Source organism: Apostichopus japonicus, chromosome 18 (assembly GCF_037975245.1).
Source record: "Apostichopus japonicus isolate 1M-3 chromosome 18, ASM3797524v1, whole genome shotgun sequence".
Classification (NCBI taxonomy): domain Eukaryota; kingdom Metazoa; phylum Echinodermata; class Holothuroidea; order Aspidochirotida; family Stichopodidae; genus Apostichopus; species Apostichopus japonicus.
In genome coordinates, this window is record NC_092578.1 from 17,267,034 (window position 1) to 17,288,245 (window position 21,212).

At 37.8% G+C, this 21,212-nt stretch overlaps 2 protein-coding genes across 2 annotated transcripts in view; both read right to left on the reverse strand.

Annotated features, from left to right (window-relative positions):
• Positions 1-4,453: 4,453 nt before the first annotated feature.
• The window catches only part of LOC139958655 (uncharacterized), a 234,684-nt gene continuing 217,925 nt past the window's right edge, over positions 4,454-21,212 (reverse strand). The window contains exon 3 of the transcript XR_011789833.1: positions 4,454-4,467. The gene's annotated coding sequence lies outside the window, so the exon portion shown is untranslated. The remainder of the gene's footprint in view (positions 4,468-21,212) is intronic.
• LOC139958649 (all-trans-retinol 13,14-reductase-like) lies at positions 4,649-20,475 on the reverse strand. Its single transcript, XM_071955884.1, has 10 exons — positions 20,159-20,475; positions 19,273-19,455; positions 18,303-18,547; positions 15,227-15,428; positions 14,501-14,698; positions 13,601-13,717; positions 11,804-12,061; positions 7,917-8,083; positions 6,567-6,726; positions 4,649-4,884 (listed from the first exon to the last, which is right to left on the reverse strand). The coding sequence occupies exons 1-10, from the start codon at positions 20,364-20,366 to the stop codon at positions 4,739-4,741; spliced, it is 1,884 nt and encodes a 627-aa protein (XP_071811985.1). The 5' UTR covers positions 20,367-20,475; the 3' UTR covers positions 4,649-4,738.

Consider the following 21,212-nt stretch of genomic DNA (forward strand, 5'->3'; position numbering starts at 1 on the left):
ATATTTAATTAGTACCTACATTATTTTTAATATCGAAAATGAGTCTAAAAATGATATCGATAAAAGTACACCGTTTTCAAGGTCAGAACTCAGTTGAGGCGGAATGTATTCATTCTAATTTCTGACTATTACTACTGTTCAGAAACGTCATTCTTAATCTTGTTCCAGGAAGATTAATTTGTAACTTAACACTAATTTTTTAATCTGCACAGCGGGGAAAGCTGCGATAACATAAATCCAAGATGCATGACGTCAATTGTGTTTGTGTTAGGGAAGCAACTGAAACAATTTTACATTAAGGAGGTGTCGGACATGGAACCCTTTTATCCAAGCTACATATACAGAACGCCGGGTAGGTAGGGAGATGTATTTCCTAGATCCATATTATTTGGGACCCTAACTAATTAATCTCCACCCCAACCCCACTACAATCTTTGATATCTCCCAAAAGCTACCGTAGGTCTCCTGGAACTTCAAATAGCCTATATATGAATGTTGTCACAACATTTTACGTGGATATTTTAAGGACATTTCTGAAAGTTCAAACTCACTTATATCAGTCCTGGTCTATGGTGTAACGCCAGGAGGTTGAGAGGGGCGAGAGCCAGGACTCCCCGGAGCCTTGGGGCCATCGAACTAACAAAAGCGTAATACACAAACAATAGGCCTACACACAGTACATTGACGGGTTGAATAACATCAAGATGTTGGAACCGATTCTCATTGCGCTAGAACGGTCTCGCAATAGGAGCTTATTTATTCCTTGGTCCCCGGGCCACCAGGTCAATTTTACACCGCTGACCCGAGTTGTATTACTACATTTTACTTATATCACTGTAGTCATTAGAGGCACATCAATGGAAGTGGCTGGACTACCTATTCTAGCACAAATATCATTAGACATCAAACTATGGGTCCGAACTGGGGAGATCCTTCTTTCATCATCAAATTCCAAATGAAAGACAAAGTTAGTATATTTTCAGTAGTAAATATCTTGAAAACAGGAAAAGCTATAGAGTAACATGAACGCTACACAGTTAAAGATGTAACAAAAACACACACAAAACTATATCTAAAACACCGAACTATAGATATTAGGAACCGACCGTTAAATGTATGGTAATTATTTTCAGGTCCGATCTGGACGAGAGGGGTGTCAGAGGGGATACAGCTTCGGGGTCAATCGGGGGTCCGGTGAAATATCGAGGCAGTCCAGAAAACATGAAGAAAAGAAAGGCATAGCTTCATTTTCACAACATCCGTATCAAGAACATTTGAAAAGTGCAAAATGAGGGTCCGGTGACATATTTGTTTCGTTCTGGACGGAAAGAAGCTGTAGTAACACTCATTGTTAACCAACCAGTTCATCTTTAAAAATGACAATATTCCTTTTTCGTCTCAAACTTTCTCACCTCAATATTAGGCCTACTGATACCACTAAAATTTTGGAATAGCAATCCTGATAATTTAAAACTCCCTTTTAGTAAATTCATCTTTAAGAATATGATAACATGTTACTTAATTTTTCATATATGCTCGCGATTAATGATTTCATATAAGGTACACACCTCGTTGTGTTTGTGTTCATCTATTCTTGTTGCTTTGTTTTGTATGGTTTTGTTTTGATAAATTATACTTTACGTAATTCTTGTATGCGATGAGGCCCTACGTTTACAAGCTTTGTCTAGCTTTCTGTGGGTTCCTCTAAAGCTCGTATACTTAGTTATTTGTATTTGATCACAAATTTGTCACAACGAAAAATGAGTTTATATAAATGTTACAAAAACGAAAAGTGCCAGTGGTCCGAGTCCCAGATAAATCAACCTGTTTTTGTTTTATTTAAGTACCTATATGGTTGATTGAATGAAGAATATTTTACGAAACAAATCCCTTCCTTACTCCATGAATGATGATCACAGTAGACGTAGTTGTGTGATGCTAGTAATTCAGATCTTTTTTTGCAAAAGCTTTACTTTCTTATTACAGGATAAACTTCTCCTTGAGTTGTCCTTGAAATGTACGTGTTAAAATAAGAATGTTTGCATAGCTGGAAATTTTCTGTTGTTTTATAATCTAATCAAAATGCAACTTTTTATACGAAATATCATCCGCTGTTGTGAATAAATTATTTGAATATTATATATATATATATATATATATATATATATATATATATATAGATATATATATATATATATATATATATATATGTATATATATAGGCATGGGTTCGAATCCCGGTGGAGACTGGTAGTTTTTTCACTGTTCTGGACTTTTACAACTCATTACGATTGCAATTATATATATATATATATAGATATATAATATAATATGTACTATATATTTCGGCTCATATCACCTTAATCACAGTAGGCCTATTCACTCTTGTTAGGACAGATAAACTCACAAAGTATATCATCTTTGAAAAATTCATATCTTCTTCCTACAAAACTACTACGAGGATGTGGTTTTCACATAAAGTTGCATATAATTTCAGTTTTGTGATCAACTTCAGCACACATGTGTATATCTCTTTGAGCGGGAAGGTACACTTAAACGAAAATGTGACGTCATAATGTGAGTCAACGTTTTTGTCATGTCACTGTCTTTGATATATTGTTTAAAGCAAGTTATCAGGTTTTGATTCCAAGTAAAGGAGTAAGGGATTGGAAAAGTTATTGGTAGGGTGTACAAGGAGGGGTACAAGAATGAGTATAGAATAGAGGATCAAGGAAAAGTAGGGGAATGAGGAGAGGGGTATGGAAATGAGGGGGAAGGGAACGAGTAGAGGACCATGACCCCTTTCATGGTTTTCATCTTATTTCTAAACAGACTTGTACAAAAAGAACGACACCCTCTATACAACCAAAATTACAAATCAAATGATCAAAAACTAAAATATACAACAGGAATTCAATGTTTCCAGAGTTTATAATATTATCTATTCGTTATTTTATTATCCGCAATAAATACCCTGTGCTAATATTTGATTGTATCATAACCCGTAATGTGAATATTTCATTCAAAGTTCATCACACAACCATTTCTTAATCAGGCTGTATTTATGCCCAGAGTGAAAGCTTCATCAATCGATAATACTTTGAGTGCAGTCGTCTTTAATTTAAAACCGACGTTTTGTATTCTTGTTGACCTTTTTGAAACCTTCATGAAACCTTCATGAAACCTTCCTAAAAATAATCATTACCTGTTGAGATTTCAAACAACAAGGGGAGCGGGGGAGGAGAGGACTATAAGAGTCTGGAAAGAGAGAATGGAAAACCTATCCAGCTGCTTATTTGAAATAATATATATTTATTTAAAATTTTCATCCTTAAACTTCATCCTCACAACATTCAACTCTACATTAGAATCCAATTTACCTTACCCCCCTCCACTCCCCATCCCCCAAAACAAAAATATGAAGATTTTGGTAACATATATTCACCTCAAATTGCAAGAAAATAAATTTAAAAAATATTATAACGTATGAAAAATTAAAGCTACAATGCGAAAACTATGATTAAGAAGCATGATAGTGATTTATGAACAATGTGAGATGTATTTATGTTAAAAGAAAAGTCCAGGTCAAAATTTCGTTTTTATATGTTAAAGAGGAACATAAGCTAAACATTATTTGTCAGTGTGCAACTATGACATCACACCTGCTTGCTTCAAGTTCACTTTTGGTAGAATATCAGGTTCATAGGAATTGAATGCAAATTTCACCAGAATGCTTAGATTGTGTTCCTCTGTAACATATCAAAACTGAATTTTGACCTGGACTATTCTTTTAAGTGCATTAAAAGGACAAACCTTAATGAGAAGGGCATCCCAGCTAAACCCTCCCCTTCCCTCCCCCACCTCCATCTAATAGGATAAATTAAAACTAATTATTGCAATATAGCAAACACAAATATACATCAGAGAATACAATAGCAACTTTATCCAAACCTTTTCAGATACTTGTTCTTACTGCTCATAAACCCCCAGCATATTTTACTCAAAGATCCAAATATTTTTTCTTACTCTGCCAAAAATATTTGACGTGCATTCATGTTTCGACTTTTCAGGCTAATCTCTGTTAGTGAAATTGAGACTGTAACCATGGGAACATGTAGTGATTAAATACATCAAGTGACCCACCCATTCACGACTCCCTTCAATTCAGGTATCATTTTTTTCACTACTTTTTCCGCCCTCTTTTTGTTGCTTTTTACTTCTGATCAAGAAGATCCTGCTAGGATGGAAACGTCAGGCCTTCTAACTTTGATATATTTTCCACCTACACAGGCTTTTCACAGTAGATGAGCAGTCGGCTAGGATATTTTTTGTTCTCTTCAATTTCGATGTGTTTATTTAGATTTTGACAATGGTACCAATCACATACTAGTAGTTTTATTAATTTTAAAGTTTCTTGAAAAAACAAATTCCTCGTCCGATTTTAAGTTCCAAAGATTCCATGTCACACTATGGAAAATAAATTATGACATTGGTTCCAAAAACTATGCTTGTTTGTCATTATTTCATGACCCCCCCACCCCCCCCAAAAAAATTGTTTTAATAGTTTGCTTTGCTGCAATGACAATCGATCTTCTATTCTTTGTTTATTATTTTTATAACTTCTCATCATTTCAAGACAAAGATATTAATTATTACTTTGCTGTAATCGCAATTATTCAAATTTATCTTCTTTTGCATTAAATTACCATATTTTGCATATTAATGGTGAAAGCCCTAGTTAATTACTCTTGGTCTTGTTCTGCTTCTTGAGCCGTTTCTTCAGACTGATGGCGTCGAATACAACGTTCCTGTTGAGGGTGTGGCAGGATGCAAACAGAGCCCCATACAGACCCCCGGAGAATCCACAAGTCAACACATCTTGGCCTGTGAATTCAAAACCACAAATTTTCTGAATAATTTCTGATCAGTGAAAAACAAAACTCTCCAGCAAACTTGTGAGACATGTACAGAATTTTCTCCGATTTAAAGCAACTGGTGGTTCTTGCAATGCACCCAATTGGGACAATTTTTTTCTATACTGTAGTGTCATGTCCCGCTTCAGAGCACTTGTATTGTCAGTATGAGCAGTATGAATATATCATGTTTCTATCAGATCAAGGTTAGGAACTGTTTGTACTGTCAATACCAGTGCTTTGAAGCATGATATTGGAGTACAGTTTAGACAGGTATTAGCATTAGGAAACTGTCCCAACTGGCTGTGCAATGTCATACCGTCATGCATAATCATGAGGGAACTAAAAATAGTATTTTGAGGTTTTCTACATTTTTAAATAGCATCACAAAAAAATGCGTTTCGTTGTCAAATTTAATATGACCCGAAGTGAGGTAGGAGATTTTCAGCTTTACTCTGAATCGATGGTTCTGTTTGAACTGAGTTTACCTGAGTATTACTGAAGAAAGAAAAACAAGTTAGGTTACCAATTGAGCAAACTCCAACCTCTTTCCTGGATTTTGTCACCAGAGGAAGGTTATTTTAAACGAGCAGTTACCTTTTCTGTTTGGTTCCGAAACTTTTGTTGGGGTATTGATATTGGGGTATTGATATATAATGTTCAGCGATAAAGTCTTGGTTTTCCCCTTTTTTCCTTCCAGAATTAAAAAAACCTAAATTCTCTTTCTTATCAAATCTGTCTCTTTTTTCTTTATATCACAGACTTCTTAAAATTATGCATTCTTAAAACTGATTTCGACAGTGACTGACAAGCAATCCCTCTCCTTTTCTAACGGCGGTGACATTGACGCGATGTAGCCTTCAGAAATCCGCCGTGACTGACTGGAGAGGAAATGTGTTCAGATATAACCATAGAGACAGATCTAGCGAGACATAGAAATCAAGAGAAGTTTCTATTTCAAGGCCGAGCCTAGCTCAAGGACGACAGACAACTGAGAAAAGTGTTAGCCTACTTCATTGCCAAATGTTACATGTCTTTCCGGCAACACGGATGCATGGGTATGTGAGTCTGTGTGTGCGTCTGTGTGTGCGTCATACTCTACAGCCAACGAAGGTACAGCCCAGAGGTTACGGCACAGAAGGAGTAGGAACGTAAGAAGGACACTCTAGTTTGAGGTCGTGGTTTAAAAACTTGTGATTTCTTGGCTACTTTTCTTCTCCAAAGGATTGTGATCTTATTTTCAAGCATTCATTTGTCATTTTTGGGCTTTTTGTTTCTCTAAGTAGCTTGCAACAGTAACGGGCACAATAGTGCCCCTCCTCTCAAACTTGACCAAGTTTGTTCTTTTCAAGGTGTGGAGGTTGGTGGGAAGAAGTGGGGGGAGGTGGAGGGGAAGAGAAAAGTTGTAACCACTCACATCATTCCATGGTGAGGTCAAGGCCTTACCAGTGTTTTCCTGACATTGACTCCAGTCACGGTCATATCTCCTTAGCAAAAAAATACTTCATCATTTACAAATCAGTGGATCAAGTTATGACCCCATTACAATACAGGACGGGAGAAGTATATCCATTTTACTATGGCAACCTTACAATCGTACCCCCCACCCAGCCCCCCCTCACCCCCCATCTTCTGGATGCCCTTAAGTCTTACCGGTCAGGTAAAGGTTTGGCACGGCGGTCTGTGGATGGAGCGCTACCGATGCCTCTGCCGAGAACCTCTCCTTGTTGTGGTCAAGCCCGTACATCTCACCCTTGTCGGCGCGGATGTAGTAACAGTTGGTCAACGGGCTGCCCGAATCAAAATATTCCACCTGCGATATAAACAGAGAGACTTTATTACTTCTCTTGCTTATTATCATACAGCAGAAAGATTGCCTGGTCAAATCAGTAGATCAAAATCATAATAATATCATAATTTATATCACACTCATCATCTACGGAGACTGACGGACAAATACTGCCGGAGCAAAACTCGATGACCGACACACAAAACATAAAAATAATATGACACAATGCAACAAATTATCCCTCTAGAGACAACCCTGTGACTCTGTGCAAGATTCTCCCCATAATGACACTCTTTCCATGCAAACTTCAAAAAACACATGTCTGTGTATGACTCGCTAAATGTTTGACCTTCAAAATGTTTATTTTACCGCCTACCTCAATATCGTTTTGCTTTGGAGAGAAATTTGTTATTTCCTGGTTTAAACCTGCCTCAATGTCTGGGAATAATTCCCAGGGCAGAACCTTCCTGAAGGTTCTCGTCTATGTTCACCGACTTTTGGTAAGCTATAATCCGGAGGGATTAATGATGACTCAGAGAAGGACAACAAAGTGCCCCCCCCCCCCAAAAAAAAATTGCTAAATATGCTAACATTGCAACCAACTTTAAAAAACTAAACACACTTGTGTTTTTCCTTTTTTAGTTATATTTTTGACAGTTCTGTAATATCTACTCAAACTTCTACCAAGCAAAGTAAAATACCTTCCAAGGAAGCAGGTGCAGGTTAACTTAACTACAAGACAGATTACCTTGTCCACGGGAAGCAGGTGTAAAACAAGTTAAGTTACGAGACAGATTACCTCGTCCACGGGAAGCAGGTGTAAAACAAGTTAAGCTACGAGACAGATTACCTTGTCCACAGGAAGCAAGTGTAAAAACTAGTTAAGTTACGAGACAGATAACATTGTCCACGGGATGCAAGTGTAAAAGCTAGTAAAGTTACGAGACTGATTACCTTGTCCATTGAAAGCAGGTGTAAAAGCAAGTTAAGTTACGAGACAGATTACGTTGTCTTAAGGAAGCGGGTGTAAAAGCAAGTTAAGTTACGAGACAGATTACGTTGTCTTAAGGAAGAGAGTGTAAAAGCTAGTAAAGTTACGAGACTGATTACCTTGTCCACTGAAAGCAGGTGTAAAAGTAAGTTAAGTTACAGGACAGATTACCTTGTCCACGGAAAGCAAGTGTAAAAGCAAGTTAAGTTACGAGACAGATTACCTTGTCCGCAAGTTGAGGGTAAATATGAAGAACTTGCTCCCACATCTTCTTGGCGATGGCATCTTTCACGGAGACATAGCCGTCTCCTCTGTGCATGACTCTCTCCTCTTCCCACTCCTGAAACCAGTCCCAGTTGACGAGGGTCACCACCGTACAGACAGATTTACCTGAGCGAGGTGAAGCAGAAAGTCAGAATGGAGTCTCAAACATACAACATTTTACAGGGTTTTACGAGAAAATTGGCTGGTCATGTTAAAAAAGGATGGACAATGCAGCAAATAATAAAGGAAGACACATTTCAAAACTGAATTTGATTATGCGACCTCAAGAATATACATAACACTGTTGTGAAAGGTGTGTGACTTTTATGCTGGATATCAAGAATAACGCATATCGAGCATTTACGCTGGATATGATAAAAGAAAATATCAGTCATTCATCCTGGATAAGAACAAAATTATCAGTCAAACAACTGAAATCAACCAGTACCAAGTATTCAACATGTTTATAGTTTAGGGTTAAAAGCTTGCCACACCCTGTCCACCACCTCACCTGTGTTGTGAATCATATAGCCCGTGTCTGTTGTACCTTGCAAAACAATTCAACACATTTAACTGGACCACATTTCTTACTTTCAAATTAACTACACTGGAACTTCAGACTTTATTAGAAAGAGTTTAAATCTTTAACATATTTTTAACTATTGCCCTGCTGTTTCAACTTAGGGTTAGCTATATTTTCTGTGTGGGCCATTAACATAGTACATAAGTTGAGTTATCGCTACAGAGTCAATAGAAATGTGGTCAAATTTTTATTTTTTTGTTATTCTATCTTAGAATAGCAAAAAAATACACAAAAAATGGAAAAGTATCGGCCTTGTATAATAAATGTATTTTTCACTTTCCCAAATCCTGAAACAAAGTTTTGAGCAGATTACGTGACCCCAAAAGTGCATTCACAGACTTGCACCAGACCAGAGTTCCCTAACATCTGCTAACAATCCAGAAAAAAAGAGCAGAGTCCATGTACTTTTTTAATCATGTAACAATAGATGGAGTCAAGGTAAGATACATTGCAAAGTCCTTCGTTAATAGTTAACATACCGCATGCACCCACTTTATGTGCATCTGAAAACAAAGGACCTCATTACGAATATTAAATTAAAAATTAAAAAAAAATATGATTTTTTTTTTAATAACAGTAAACCGTGATCTTTCACTTTATAAATACCCTTGTGACAAACTCGCAAATTCATAACAAAAGTACAAACTTTTCCGAGTTAAGGTCATTGCCAAATGTAATCGCTGCAGTTTCAACTGAACGTCCTTGCAAAAGCTTACATGACGAAACAAAAAAAATCATTTGCGATATAAAATTATTTTATGAATGTTTAAATTTTTAAGTTCCACTTTGAAAGACACTGATAAGCACCAAGATTTTACCCTTGACACCAACCTTTACCTTGTCACAAAATTCAGGGTGACATCACCAAAATTGGTGTTATTTAAAGACCAACTATGGAGACAAATTTTTTGGGGGGGATTTTCCATTAATTTGGGAGTTAACATACCCATAATCAACATGTGTAAAAAATAATCTTCGAAAACCTACTATAACCCATCAAAAAAGACCACGAAAATGGACATTTTGGGTAGTCACGTGACATGAACCTCTGGAATGTCTGAAAACAGAGATTGACCCAAAGGAGCCGCTGGTCACCGTGTGACGTCAATGTTTGTATACCGCGAAAATCAAACGCTGATATAGGCACTGTTTATACACAGATAGCGAACAATTGTACTGTATTTGACTTCCAATTTCGAGCGTTTGAAAAGCTGTTAGCTTAAAACAAGAACACATGAAGGTAAACAAATAGTTTTAAGACAATTTTGAGAAGAAATTTTAGTTAAATTGGTTATTTTATTAGCAAAAGTTCCACTCAAATGGAAGCATCTTTTACATAGCGGAGCGTCAATAGGTCCGTACGGTACAATATACTGTAGAACATGCAAGCAGCTTGGCGATTCCGTAATACAATTTGAACGCAAGATACCGTAAACTGAACAGAAGAATAGACCCAAAAGATGCCTCATGCGTGATATGTGACGGGAAAATGGCTTACGTTACTGTCAACGAATTACCAAAAAGACACTAAACATAATCGAACAACTACGAGAAGACCCTGACCCGAATCGACCAGGGTAGCATATACATGACTAAGCTTCAGCTGAACATAGTACTTACTCGTTTTAATATCCAAAAGTACAAACACAGAAAAAGTATCCTTTCAATAAACCAAATTTAGCAGTGAATATCCAAATCCACGTTTCTCGTTCAATCCTGGGCGAAATACTACCGTGACTCTGTGTAATTCCATAGAGTTAGGTCTAGTTGAAACAGGCCTTGACCAGTAACATCCCACAATCACAAGACAGTCACTAATGAAATAAAACGTCCGATCGCTACATAGAACCGTTTTTATTCAACTTCTAGGACCATGCAGATGCCGGAGTAAACATAACGGACAATATAACACAATGTATCACAAACTCATGATACTGGAATACAACAAATGAAATAGATAAATGCGATGAATCCTAATATGACTATTTACACATGCTGTGAGTTGTAACTCACTGCATGTAGGCCTACTAACAATGCTACCCTAGGCACGGTATATACACGGTCATCTCTTACGGTAAATATTATACTGTCAATTGCGTGATATAATGTTACATGTAAGGACGTCCAGAGCTTGTTTACGAGGAGACTTGAAAGGGTCAATTTCACATTAGCTATGTCCGACACAGCTATCGACAGTATATAATTTTTGCAGAATGAGACATTTGCAGCATACACAGAGGCAGCGTCATGCATGTGGACTCATGGGCATGAGATACTCCGGGTGCTGAAAAATCTTTCCGCGTGGATCTCACAAAATTGATCCAAAGTCTGCGGCGTTTTACGTCGGTTCTTTTACTCGGAAATCTAAAAAAGCTGATGCTTTTGTTGGGTGAGGTGTAACTGCAACCTCCAACAACACAGAATTGTGGCATTTCGGGGGAAAAGGAGTAATATCGTTGATGTTTTTGGCAGCTCAAGTATACAACTTTACACACTAAAAGTATTGCTGTGAGTGAGGTATACAAACAGTGACGTCACATGGTCACCTGATGTCTTCGGAATGTTTCAGGAATGTCTGAAATAGGTTTCATAAAAAGCTGACTTTTCTTCCCATTTTTCACGTATTTAACGTCCGAAATTGGTAAAGTTAATTACAGCAATGTAATTGGAGTGAGTTAAGGATTACATACATGCAAAATGGTGGGATTTTATGTTCATCGAAAAGTCTCCATAGTTGGTCTTTAATGTTAGGCAGAACCTCACTTCCCCCAACCTCCTTCCTCCCTCTCCACACCCTTACCCTGCCCCATATTTCCAAAGTCCTCTTCTATTACTTACTTCGTCAACCGAATACCATTTCCTCAAATTATGCCACATCATGCCTACCCCCCTGACAACTTTTTGACAAGGATTACCAAAGACAGGTCTCAAAATCAACAATTAAAAGATATGGGTCGCAAAAACAGGCCGACGACTATATTTAAAGGTTAATTGTGGGAGAGCCTGACGGCGAGGTTGAAGTTAACTGTCCAGGGATGAGCCTGGGGTAAAAAAAAAATCACGGAACTTTGCAAAAATTGCGGTATAGGCTCCAGTTTGCGTATGCTACAGTGTGTTAGGATAATAGTTTTTGTCCCCGAGGTAGAAAAGAATACAGATTTTCTGCGAATTTGCGGAAAAAGCTCATGCCTGAACTACACAGTATGACAATGCGGAGTGAATTTTTCTCGTCAGTCTACCACGGTGGACCCCACCAGACTTACCGGGGTACCTCTGATCCCAGGACGAGTCCTTGGTCGACGGAAAGCTGATGAAGACCAACGGCACATCTCCCTCCAGGACCTCGGCCACGGATCGGTTCAGGTACTTCCAGAAGGATTTGCTGAGCTCGTTGTTGGGGAAGGACCAGCACTGTCTACGAGGCAGATTCAGTTCTTCCGTGGTTCCTTTCAGACCGACGAAGAGAGAGAACCCTCCGTAGCCGTTCTGGAGACCCTCCTCCCTCTTGCCGATCACTTGACCTTGAGAGAAAGGAGGAGAGAAAGAAAAGAGAGGACGACAAAAAATAAAAGTTAAACTCCCAAAGAAAAGTTAACTTACAAAAGTTGAAAACTTTACCCAGAATGACTATTTTGTGAAAAGTATTCAGAAATCTGTCAACATTGTCTTAAAAATGGTCAACTTTGGACCAAGGTTATTTGGTTGAAGTTTTCGAGTATAATGATAGTAAAGCACACATTATCATGACAGTACCACATGGCAACACATGTACTTGCATTTTTTTTTCCCAAAAAGTATGTGGTATAGTATAGAAAGTTCAATGCAGATAGTAGTGCACTGTGTTAATAAAATGGTAACATTTCTTGACACCACAGGAAATGTCTGGCAAAGATGTGACTATACCACCAATCAGTTTTCTCTCATTAACATCAAAATTCTCTGAAATCAAAGGAGAGCGTTTCGAAGGTATTGGATCATACAGGCCAAACAATTAGCCATGTCGTCGCATAGTTTTGAGAACATACCCAGAACCCTGTTTTTTCAAATTTAGTATCTAACTGACAAAACAATTTGATGTCTTCTTCCGCATCAGATCAATTGCTTTTCTCAACGACACGTGTGATATGTAAACATTGATTTAGCCAGGCCACATTTGTGCGACATTTTGGCCAAAAAAAAAAATCGCACAAAATAAAGTCTTATGAGCAATTTCTACGCAGGTGTATATTTAAGGTAATCACTTGGTTCAGTTTTGCCAAGAATTAATCTTTCCGGTCAATCCCCCTCTCAAATCCACACACGGTCTTCGTGGCTTCCGATACCGATTACGAACTCCGCTCTCAGATGAGAGCGAGTCCGATTTACGTTGAACTATTTGTTTACTGATTGGAAGCTTTCTCCTTAGATCCCTTCCCCAGGCCAACCATTTGGAATGTTTGGAGAATCGACCTGGCTAAATCAGTGTATGTAAGTGTCTTTTTGTAATGGTACCAATGATATTCCTGTGACCAAAGAGCACAAAACATATCATTCACATGTTTTGGGTATAAAGTATTCCACATATAATATTGCTGTGTGGTCTCTTATGTGATACATACTCTAGGTATAAAAAACATATTCCTTTGGTTAGACAAAAATGAAGCAAGAAAACAATTAAGTGGCTGAGAGTGTTTTTATGTTTGGTTCTGAAAGACAACTAAACTTGTTTCCAGGAAGCAGTACTTTTATACTATTCCAAGGACATAATCTGTCCTCTTGCATCTGTGTCCCGACATTGGATACTCTAAATCCCAGGCCCAACCACTATTTTGTACCATTATCTCAAGAGCAGGGACGACATGGGCATAAAATTGCTACAGGCTCGATGAACCGACCAGCATTGCTGGTGGCCTCGGAACCCAGCGACATATTTAGTGCCTCCGACAAAACTAGCATCTTTCATGAACGAGCGCAGATTGGGTGCGTTCCGCAAACTGGTTTGAAGGCAGTGATCTGGTAGGCCAATCCCCCTCCTCCCCCCCCCCCTGCAGTAAAGACTACAACTCCCAATGACAACTTACTGACAGATGGTGTCACGTTTGGTGACAGCAACTTAGCGGTGTTGTAGACTCCAGCATCGGAAATGACCATGGGTGCATTGATGGTGACATCGTTGCTTCCCTTACGTACAACGACACCTGGAAATGTACCAAAACATGGCATAAATGTTGCATCAAAGGTAATGGTTTATTCGGTCACTGCTGTCGGACAGCAAAGTCAGTGCTAACATAATACAACATGTCATAAAATACCACCCCAATTATGCTGGCTTCCGATTGGCTGCTAACGACAATACATGCGTGTTGGCGGTATTCTGGAACTCTTAGGATATAACAACACTATTTACTGTTCCTTCTCTCATCTGAACGTTCATATGAACAATAGAATTGTCGCAAAACAATATTCTTAAAAAACTGCACTGGATAAAAGCTTACCCTTAATATGGAAAGACTAAAGTGGTAAAAGAGTGGCAAAAATTTGACAAGGAATTCCTCAAAGATGATTGTAAGTTTTTATTCTGATATATTATCCATAAATATTTCAAAAGTTTCTCTGCAACTGCTTATGCCCCCCTCCCCTAACCCCCCCCCCTATAATCTATCACAGCTTCAAGTGCAAATTATGTACCTGTACTTGCACATTAAACCTTGTCCTTAAAGTTGTACTCATACCAAGGGGAATTCTCCTTGCCCTCCTACTTATACCATTATACTTGTATTAATAGCCTATAAGTGTAGGTTGTTGAAGGAAACTTTTCTAGGGTTTTTCCATTAACCAACAATCTTATTACTTTACATTAGCCACTCAAAACCAGACAAACCAGTCTAAATGGGCTTCATGGAACAGAAATATTTCAAAAACTAATAAACAAAAAAAGTCAATAAAAAAGGAAAACAACTTGAAAGTGTCGTTGCTCTAACCTGTTGCTGCACCATCCTTGTTCAGGACGATCTCGGTCACTGGTGCCCTCACCAGACATTTTCCACCGGCCTTTTCGATGGTCGGGATCAGGTGGAATGCAATCTCGCTGGCTCCTCCCCTTGGATAATAACCACCCCACATGAAATGATTCATAAGAGATGCCTGCATGAAGAACGGGCACTTGTCTGGTGGGGTACCTGGTGGGTGGTGAGGTGAGTCAAAAGGTTAAGGTCAAAGGTGAAATTACTTTTGTAATAACATAAGAGCAAAGCCTCAGGAGGGATAAATCATGCACTGAACGTGCAGACCTACCGCGTCTGCAAACTGTGGGGCGAGAACGAAAAAGCGGGCAAGGGCAAAACAAAATGCAACTTTTTAATGTCTTTCACTTCAGTTTTACAAAATATGCTCCACCTTAAGGCCCTTTCATACATGTGCCATGCCTCTAAAACATTAATATTCACATCACCTAAAGGCCTACTTTCTCTCCTATTTTTCTAGTTTTACTCCATTTTGTTTACTTTATTATATCATGCACTAGATTTTGACTGATATTGGCTCATTTTTTTTAAGAATGCTTTTTCTATACTATAAGGTACTCCCTTCATTTTAGAATTTATTTAATTTATTAAACTTACCAAAATCACCAAAGCAATAGTGCTTCCAATTACAAAACATGTTTTTGTATATTTTATTTAATTAATTTTTTTATTTATTAAACTTACCAAAATCACCAAAGCAATAGGAAAAGACTGTCCTGAGGTCCTTGTTATCGGTCAGATCCTCCAACACCTCGTCCAATGACTTCTTGGCTTCTACAAACTGTCTGGTGATCAGATGGATGATTCCAGTCGAGACCAGTACCTGACTCAGCCATTTGGGAAGAACCTTGAGAATTATTGAACGAGAAAATTGGCCCTTGCCTTTCTGAAAAAGGAAAAAAAGGGAAGAAAAATATATATATATATATATATGGAAATGGAAGTTAGCACTGTGGTGGAGAAATATGAAAGCAGAGCTATTTAATAAGCAACAGGTCCTAGCATTTCTACCTGCCAATTTCTGGCAATCGTAGGAAAGACGTGAAGAAGCCTGCGTCTGAAACCGACGCGATTTAAGTAATTTAAAATCACGTTCATCCATCCAAATGTTTCAATCCAAGATGGAGAAGGGATAAGTGGCTATAAAAGCATCTATGGGTGTGGGGGGAGGGCTGGGTGGAGGGGGGAACTCACTTCTCATCAATTTGTAAAACTTGGCAGACCAAAAGGTGCACACAGAAGGGAGAAAAGCACAAGAGACGTACAGCATCTACAGTTAATTGTTGCACTCATTAGGGCTTGCTTGGTTGTTCAGTCCAAAATGTTTGAATTAAAATTTGCCACAAATTTGAGCAATTTTCTGTTGGTGTGCTATAGAGGTAAAAATTGTATGCCTGATGACACTTCACATGCAAGTCTCATGATAGGCTTGCAATGACCCTGCAATGTGTAAATCGTGGATGGGTGTTCACGGCAGGTGCTCTGACTGGATTGTTGCTCTGCTAGGTGACAAGGAATATCATTATCAATGTTGTCTTGTGTGTATCAAGCTTAAACCCTATTCATGGAGTAAGCCTAATGTACAAACATTTCTCTTAATTGCTGGAAATAGGAGAACAGATCTATATCAATATCAAAATTTGGTAGATTACATTTTCAGTCCAGACTTTGTTATTTAAGAATTGCCTTTGACAAGAGCTAACAGATTATTATTCTTGGAAAACCAGAAAAAAATGAAATATGAATGATTTTTACATCAGGATCCGGCAAATTGTTAGGAATGAGATTGCGGAAAAGTTCAAATAAACGAAAGAGTCGTACAACAGGCTTAAAATGACCCTTTCTACGATGTAAAATACCCAAAATACACGTTAAATTTCTAACTTCATTTCCATCAACCTCTGATCTGATTTTGTACAAAACTTATCTCAAGACTACTTACTAGTCAGTATAGATTATTGTCATGCCTTTCTATGTTTTGTTTTTTATAGATTTTTATTTTAAGATATGTCAGCAATTGTCAATCTAACAGAGTACCAATCAACAAAATAAGATTTCATAAACAACTTTAAAACAAAGGAAAGAGGGAGGTAGGAAGCAACACAGAGTACGAAGGTCCAAAGGGGTAAGATGGTATCAACCTTGAAGTGTCTGATAGGTAACAGGACTAAAGAGATAACGATTAATTTCCTGAAAAAGTAATTGTGTATGGACTTCTGTCGTGGCTTATTGCTTATTAATAGAAGCTGATCAAATAACAGTACCTAAACAACTTTGACATCACCACATGACTCCTCAATGAACCAATGAACCTCAATGAAGTGGGTACTAACGTAATGAGGACATTCCAAAAACAAACAGTCGTAAAGTTCTTCCAAGTGCCTGCTAAGTTTCTTTTAAGAGCTGCTAAAGATGTCATGGTAGAATCTTTCTAAAAGCCTAACATTTCTGATTTGCAGGATTTGATGACCAATTTTCAATTAAAAATGACCAGGAACATAACATTCTATAATATTCATAACATGTAATTGTAAACAAACAACTGTTGTCATTCACTTTCATTTTTGCATCATTTCTCTGGGGCAAATGAGTATTATTAACAACTCAGTTTTTGTTAATTTGTTGGGACAATTTCTTTAAACCCTGTTCTTTTATGTCCTGCTTCAAAGCACTAGTACTGACAGTATACGCAGTATGCTTATCATGTTTCAATCATATCAAAGTTACCAACTATATGTTCTATCAGTACGAGTGCAATAAAGCATGACATATGAGGACAGTATTGAGTGGTAATTAGCATTGGGTAATTTTCCCAACTGGCTGGGGACTTTTAAAAATTAACATCGCTTTGTAGTAAGTTCACTGTAATCTCCTCACAGAACCCTTTTTTTTTAAATTCACATTGTAACTTTGCCAAATTAATGTCATTTGGACACAGAATATGATTCGGTATTTCGGTTGTTTGATACTGAAGCTGTTATACAGTTTAATCAGTGGACTAACAGCTAATGTAACATCACAGTTGTTTTTCGTGTATAACATTGCAGGAATGTATTACCGATTAAGAACAAACAAAACCACTAACCCTGGTAAACCTCAAAACACTTCAAAAGTCTGTTGAACTTACTAGAACACATCATATGTGATGTTCTGGTGTTTTTTTTATCTTATGTTATTTACATAACTTATCAGGTTGCATACACAATGGAGAGATAATACTGAGGCACAAGTTTGTTTTAATAAGTGGTCTCTTGCAATATGGAACCACAGTAGTATTACTGCTAGTGAAGGGTACTTGGGAGTTCTAATTAAAAGCCATACAGCTCCAAATCAGGTACACATACTGTGAGCGACCATTTATTTAAATCGGGTATTAAAAAAGAAACGAATAAGACTCATGCAGGTTTAACAAATTGTTAGAGTGTAAATCAGGCCAGGAATATTCAGGGATGAGCCTGGGGTAAAAAAAAACTTTGCAAAAATTGCAGTGTAGGCTCCAGATTGTGTATGCTACAGTGTGTTAGGATAATAGTTTTTGTCCCCGAGGTAGAAAAGAATCCATGGATATTCCGGGAATTCGCGGAAAAAGCTCATGCCTGAATATTAAAGTGCATACTAATTTCACTTCCAATTAAATAAACAAAGGAGAAAAACAGCCATTCCTCTCCCTTGAAACCTTCTTTTCTCTCCTCTGTGAAGCTTTTACCCTCACATGTTCATGCCTAGCTACGAGAGAAATGTCTAATTGAAAACACCGTACCTTCAGCAGAGCCATAAACTTGTCGATGGCCTTCACATCATCTGGAAACTGTCTGACCAAGTTGTCTCGGAAAACCTGCCTCGGTCCACATTTCATCTCGTAGTATTTCTTCTTTCCAGCTTCCCCGATGGCTACGATGTCATAGATTTCATCCACCTTCTCCCAGACGAGTTGACCATCTGTCAGCTGATCGATAAGCACTCGGGTCAATGTGCCCTCTCCCAATTCACCACAGTAATGAATGCCTTGAAAGGATGACAATTAAAATGTCCTTTTGTAAACGTTTTAAAATAAAATGAAACGTAAATGGTTAATTTGATTTTCCTTGAAAACTCTAAACAAAACAATTTTTTTGCAACAAATTACAGGTATTTGTAAGCAATTCTGTTGTATTTTTGATCTTCCGTGCCTGTAATCTGTGGGGAATATTATTTCAACTGTTCCACGCAATATAAATTTAGCAACACTCCAGTCGACCACATTTAGAAGTATTTCGTGTCTCCAACACAGAAACAGCTTCACACTCGGTTTGGCTTCACTAGAAACAGGGGGTATATTCCTTGCTACTAGTAGTACATGTCACATGACATTACAATGGAGTAACTTAATCATCACTAGCTTCACATACAAAGTGTTGAAAACCTTCAGTTAGGTCACAACACAAATTTCCGCTAAGAGTTCAATAATCGAACATGATATCAAGCAATAAACAATTGTAAATTTTCTTTTTTTTTTGAGCAAAAATCATATTTTCAATTTCTCATGCTATTCTGCTACTTCCCAACATTAAAACATGAAATCCATTCAATTGATGAATGTATGAATTGAATTTTTGGTCTTTTTTTTTTAATTATTAAAAGTTTCAAGTCCATGTACTCCATTCAGACACAATACTGTTGCTACTGTATAAGCAAACATACATATGTGCTCTTGGTGTACTACAGTATAACAGTTGTTTTGGGTCCCTTACCGACATCAAACTCGAACCCTTTCTCGATGAAGGAATGGCAGCAGCCTCCTGATTGGTCGTGCTGCTCCAGGACGAGCACTTTCTTGCCAGCTTTGGCCATGATTGCGCCCATGGCCAAGCCACCAATACCACTGCCAACGATGACCGCATCCAGATTTTCGGGGACTTTGTTACTCGTAAAACCTGGAAGAAGAGAAGCGATATTTAGTCAAATTAAATGAAAGGGAATTTTTGTATTGTTAAAGCGGGAGAAAAAAAGGGATATTGCAAACAAAATTTATAATAGTACTACAGTACTGCACATTACTGTGTACCAGCCGTTTATTTGATAAATAAAGTACTGCTTAGTGGCAAGTTGATTGCCACAATTACAAAAGCCTAGGTTGAAAATTACTTTGTCAAGAGATCTCAATTTGTCACAGAAAAAGAAAAGTAACTAGACCTAGGCTTGAAAATGTAACTTGTAAGTTAATGTGTTTCACCACACTTTGGGCAATTTTGACAAAATATAATTTAATGTTTAGCTTTTAGTCCCTGGTTTGTGTCATCCATACACCTCATATATAAAGCCCATGCCCAGTTTACATCAACACTATTTCTAACCTAAGTTAAGACTAGGCCGTAACATACAGTAGGCTAGATATTCTAGCCTCTGCTCTGACACAGTAGCAGTCTAGGCATACTAGCCCTACTATTTACTGTACGGTCTGTAGTTCAGTGCTATGCTGTAGCCTAGTGTATGATGTTTGTAGCCTTAGCCAAAACTTGTCACTTCAAATGTTTTAGGTATATTTATTGGAATAAACATTGCAATAACATTAAATGAACGTTTTTCACCAGAAATATTAATCGAATATAAGATTAAGAAAGTACCAAGTATCGTTACCTTGTTTTATAACTTTATCTCGAACATGTTGATCGATAACTACAGGTTGAGGTGGTCGCACGCAGTCCTCAGCAAACGGATTCTTACTCGGAGGCTTAGAACCGAATTTGCCAGAAAAGAATAAACCTAAGCCAACAATGAAAATCAAAGAAACGATAACCACTGAAAGCAGGGAAGGGCTCCCAACTAACAGCCCAATGTAGCTCATTTTGGTATAGGGGTCTATCCTAGGCCAAGAAAATAGCTACCGTTTTCTGTTGAGCTTCTGTCCTGTAACTCCCAGTCACTCAGTGCGGTGTAATAAAAGATCAGGAGTTTGTCCTTGGCATGAAATGTAGAAGGTTATGCGACAATGGGACGCAAAACGGGACATTAAATTAGGCAACAACTTTATCGTTAGTTCATCTCTTGATCCACAACACCATTCATTTGAAGTGTACCTTGAGGCACATAATGCAGTTTGATTTGTTCTAGACTGTTAAGAGACGCTGCGCTCAGTGCATATTGTATTTCTCTGCCATGTTTTATGCTTTCCAGAAATATAACATCTTTTAAAGGTGAATATATTGAAAACCAGAACAATGATAGCAACGGAGGCAGTTCTCTCTTTCTTCTTGGACATACGACATATCTAGACTATAATTTGCCTAAAGTCATCCTTTAAAATTGACTCTGCACACAGACCACATGATCAAGGCACTCAAATACTACTTTCTGTTCACAAGTGCTCGTTTTGGCAAAACTTCCTGTGTGTGCCGTAGCAATTTTCCCTCTGTTTCAGAACCGTAATTGTACACTACTGAATTGGCAAATATGCGCCTTACTGTTAGTAAATAAAGGGCCAGGTCGATATAGGCCTACTCCTAAAATATTTTCAACCTAAAAACACAAATCTGAACGCGAGCATGTCAGTGAATATACGATATTCAAAAATAGCAATTTACATATCTAACTCTTGCATAATTGACTCGAAATGCGTTGCCTTTCAGAAGTTTCTGAGCTATCTATTATATTTATGTAGATCGTTACAGCCCGCCCTCTTTTCTTCTCTGTA

Excerpts from the sequence above, each read along its gene's own strand:
- LOC139958649 (XM_071955884.1), bottom strand. The coding sequence starts at position 20,366 with ATGAGCTACATTGGGCTGTTAGTTGGGAGCCCTTCCCTGCTTTCAGTG. Across the intron at positions 8,084-11,803 it reads CTGGGATCAGAGGTACCCCG|GTAAATCTGTCTGTACGGTG; the intron begins GTAAGTCTGGTG and ends CACCTCGCTCAG. Across the intron at positions 4,885-6,566 it reads GCCAAACCTTTACCTGACCG|GCCAAGATGTGTTGACTTGT; the intron begins GTAAGACTTAAG and ends TTGAATTCACAG.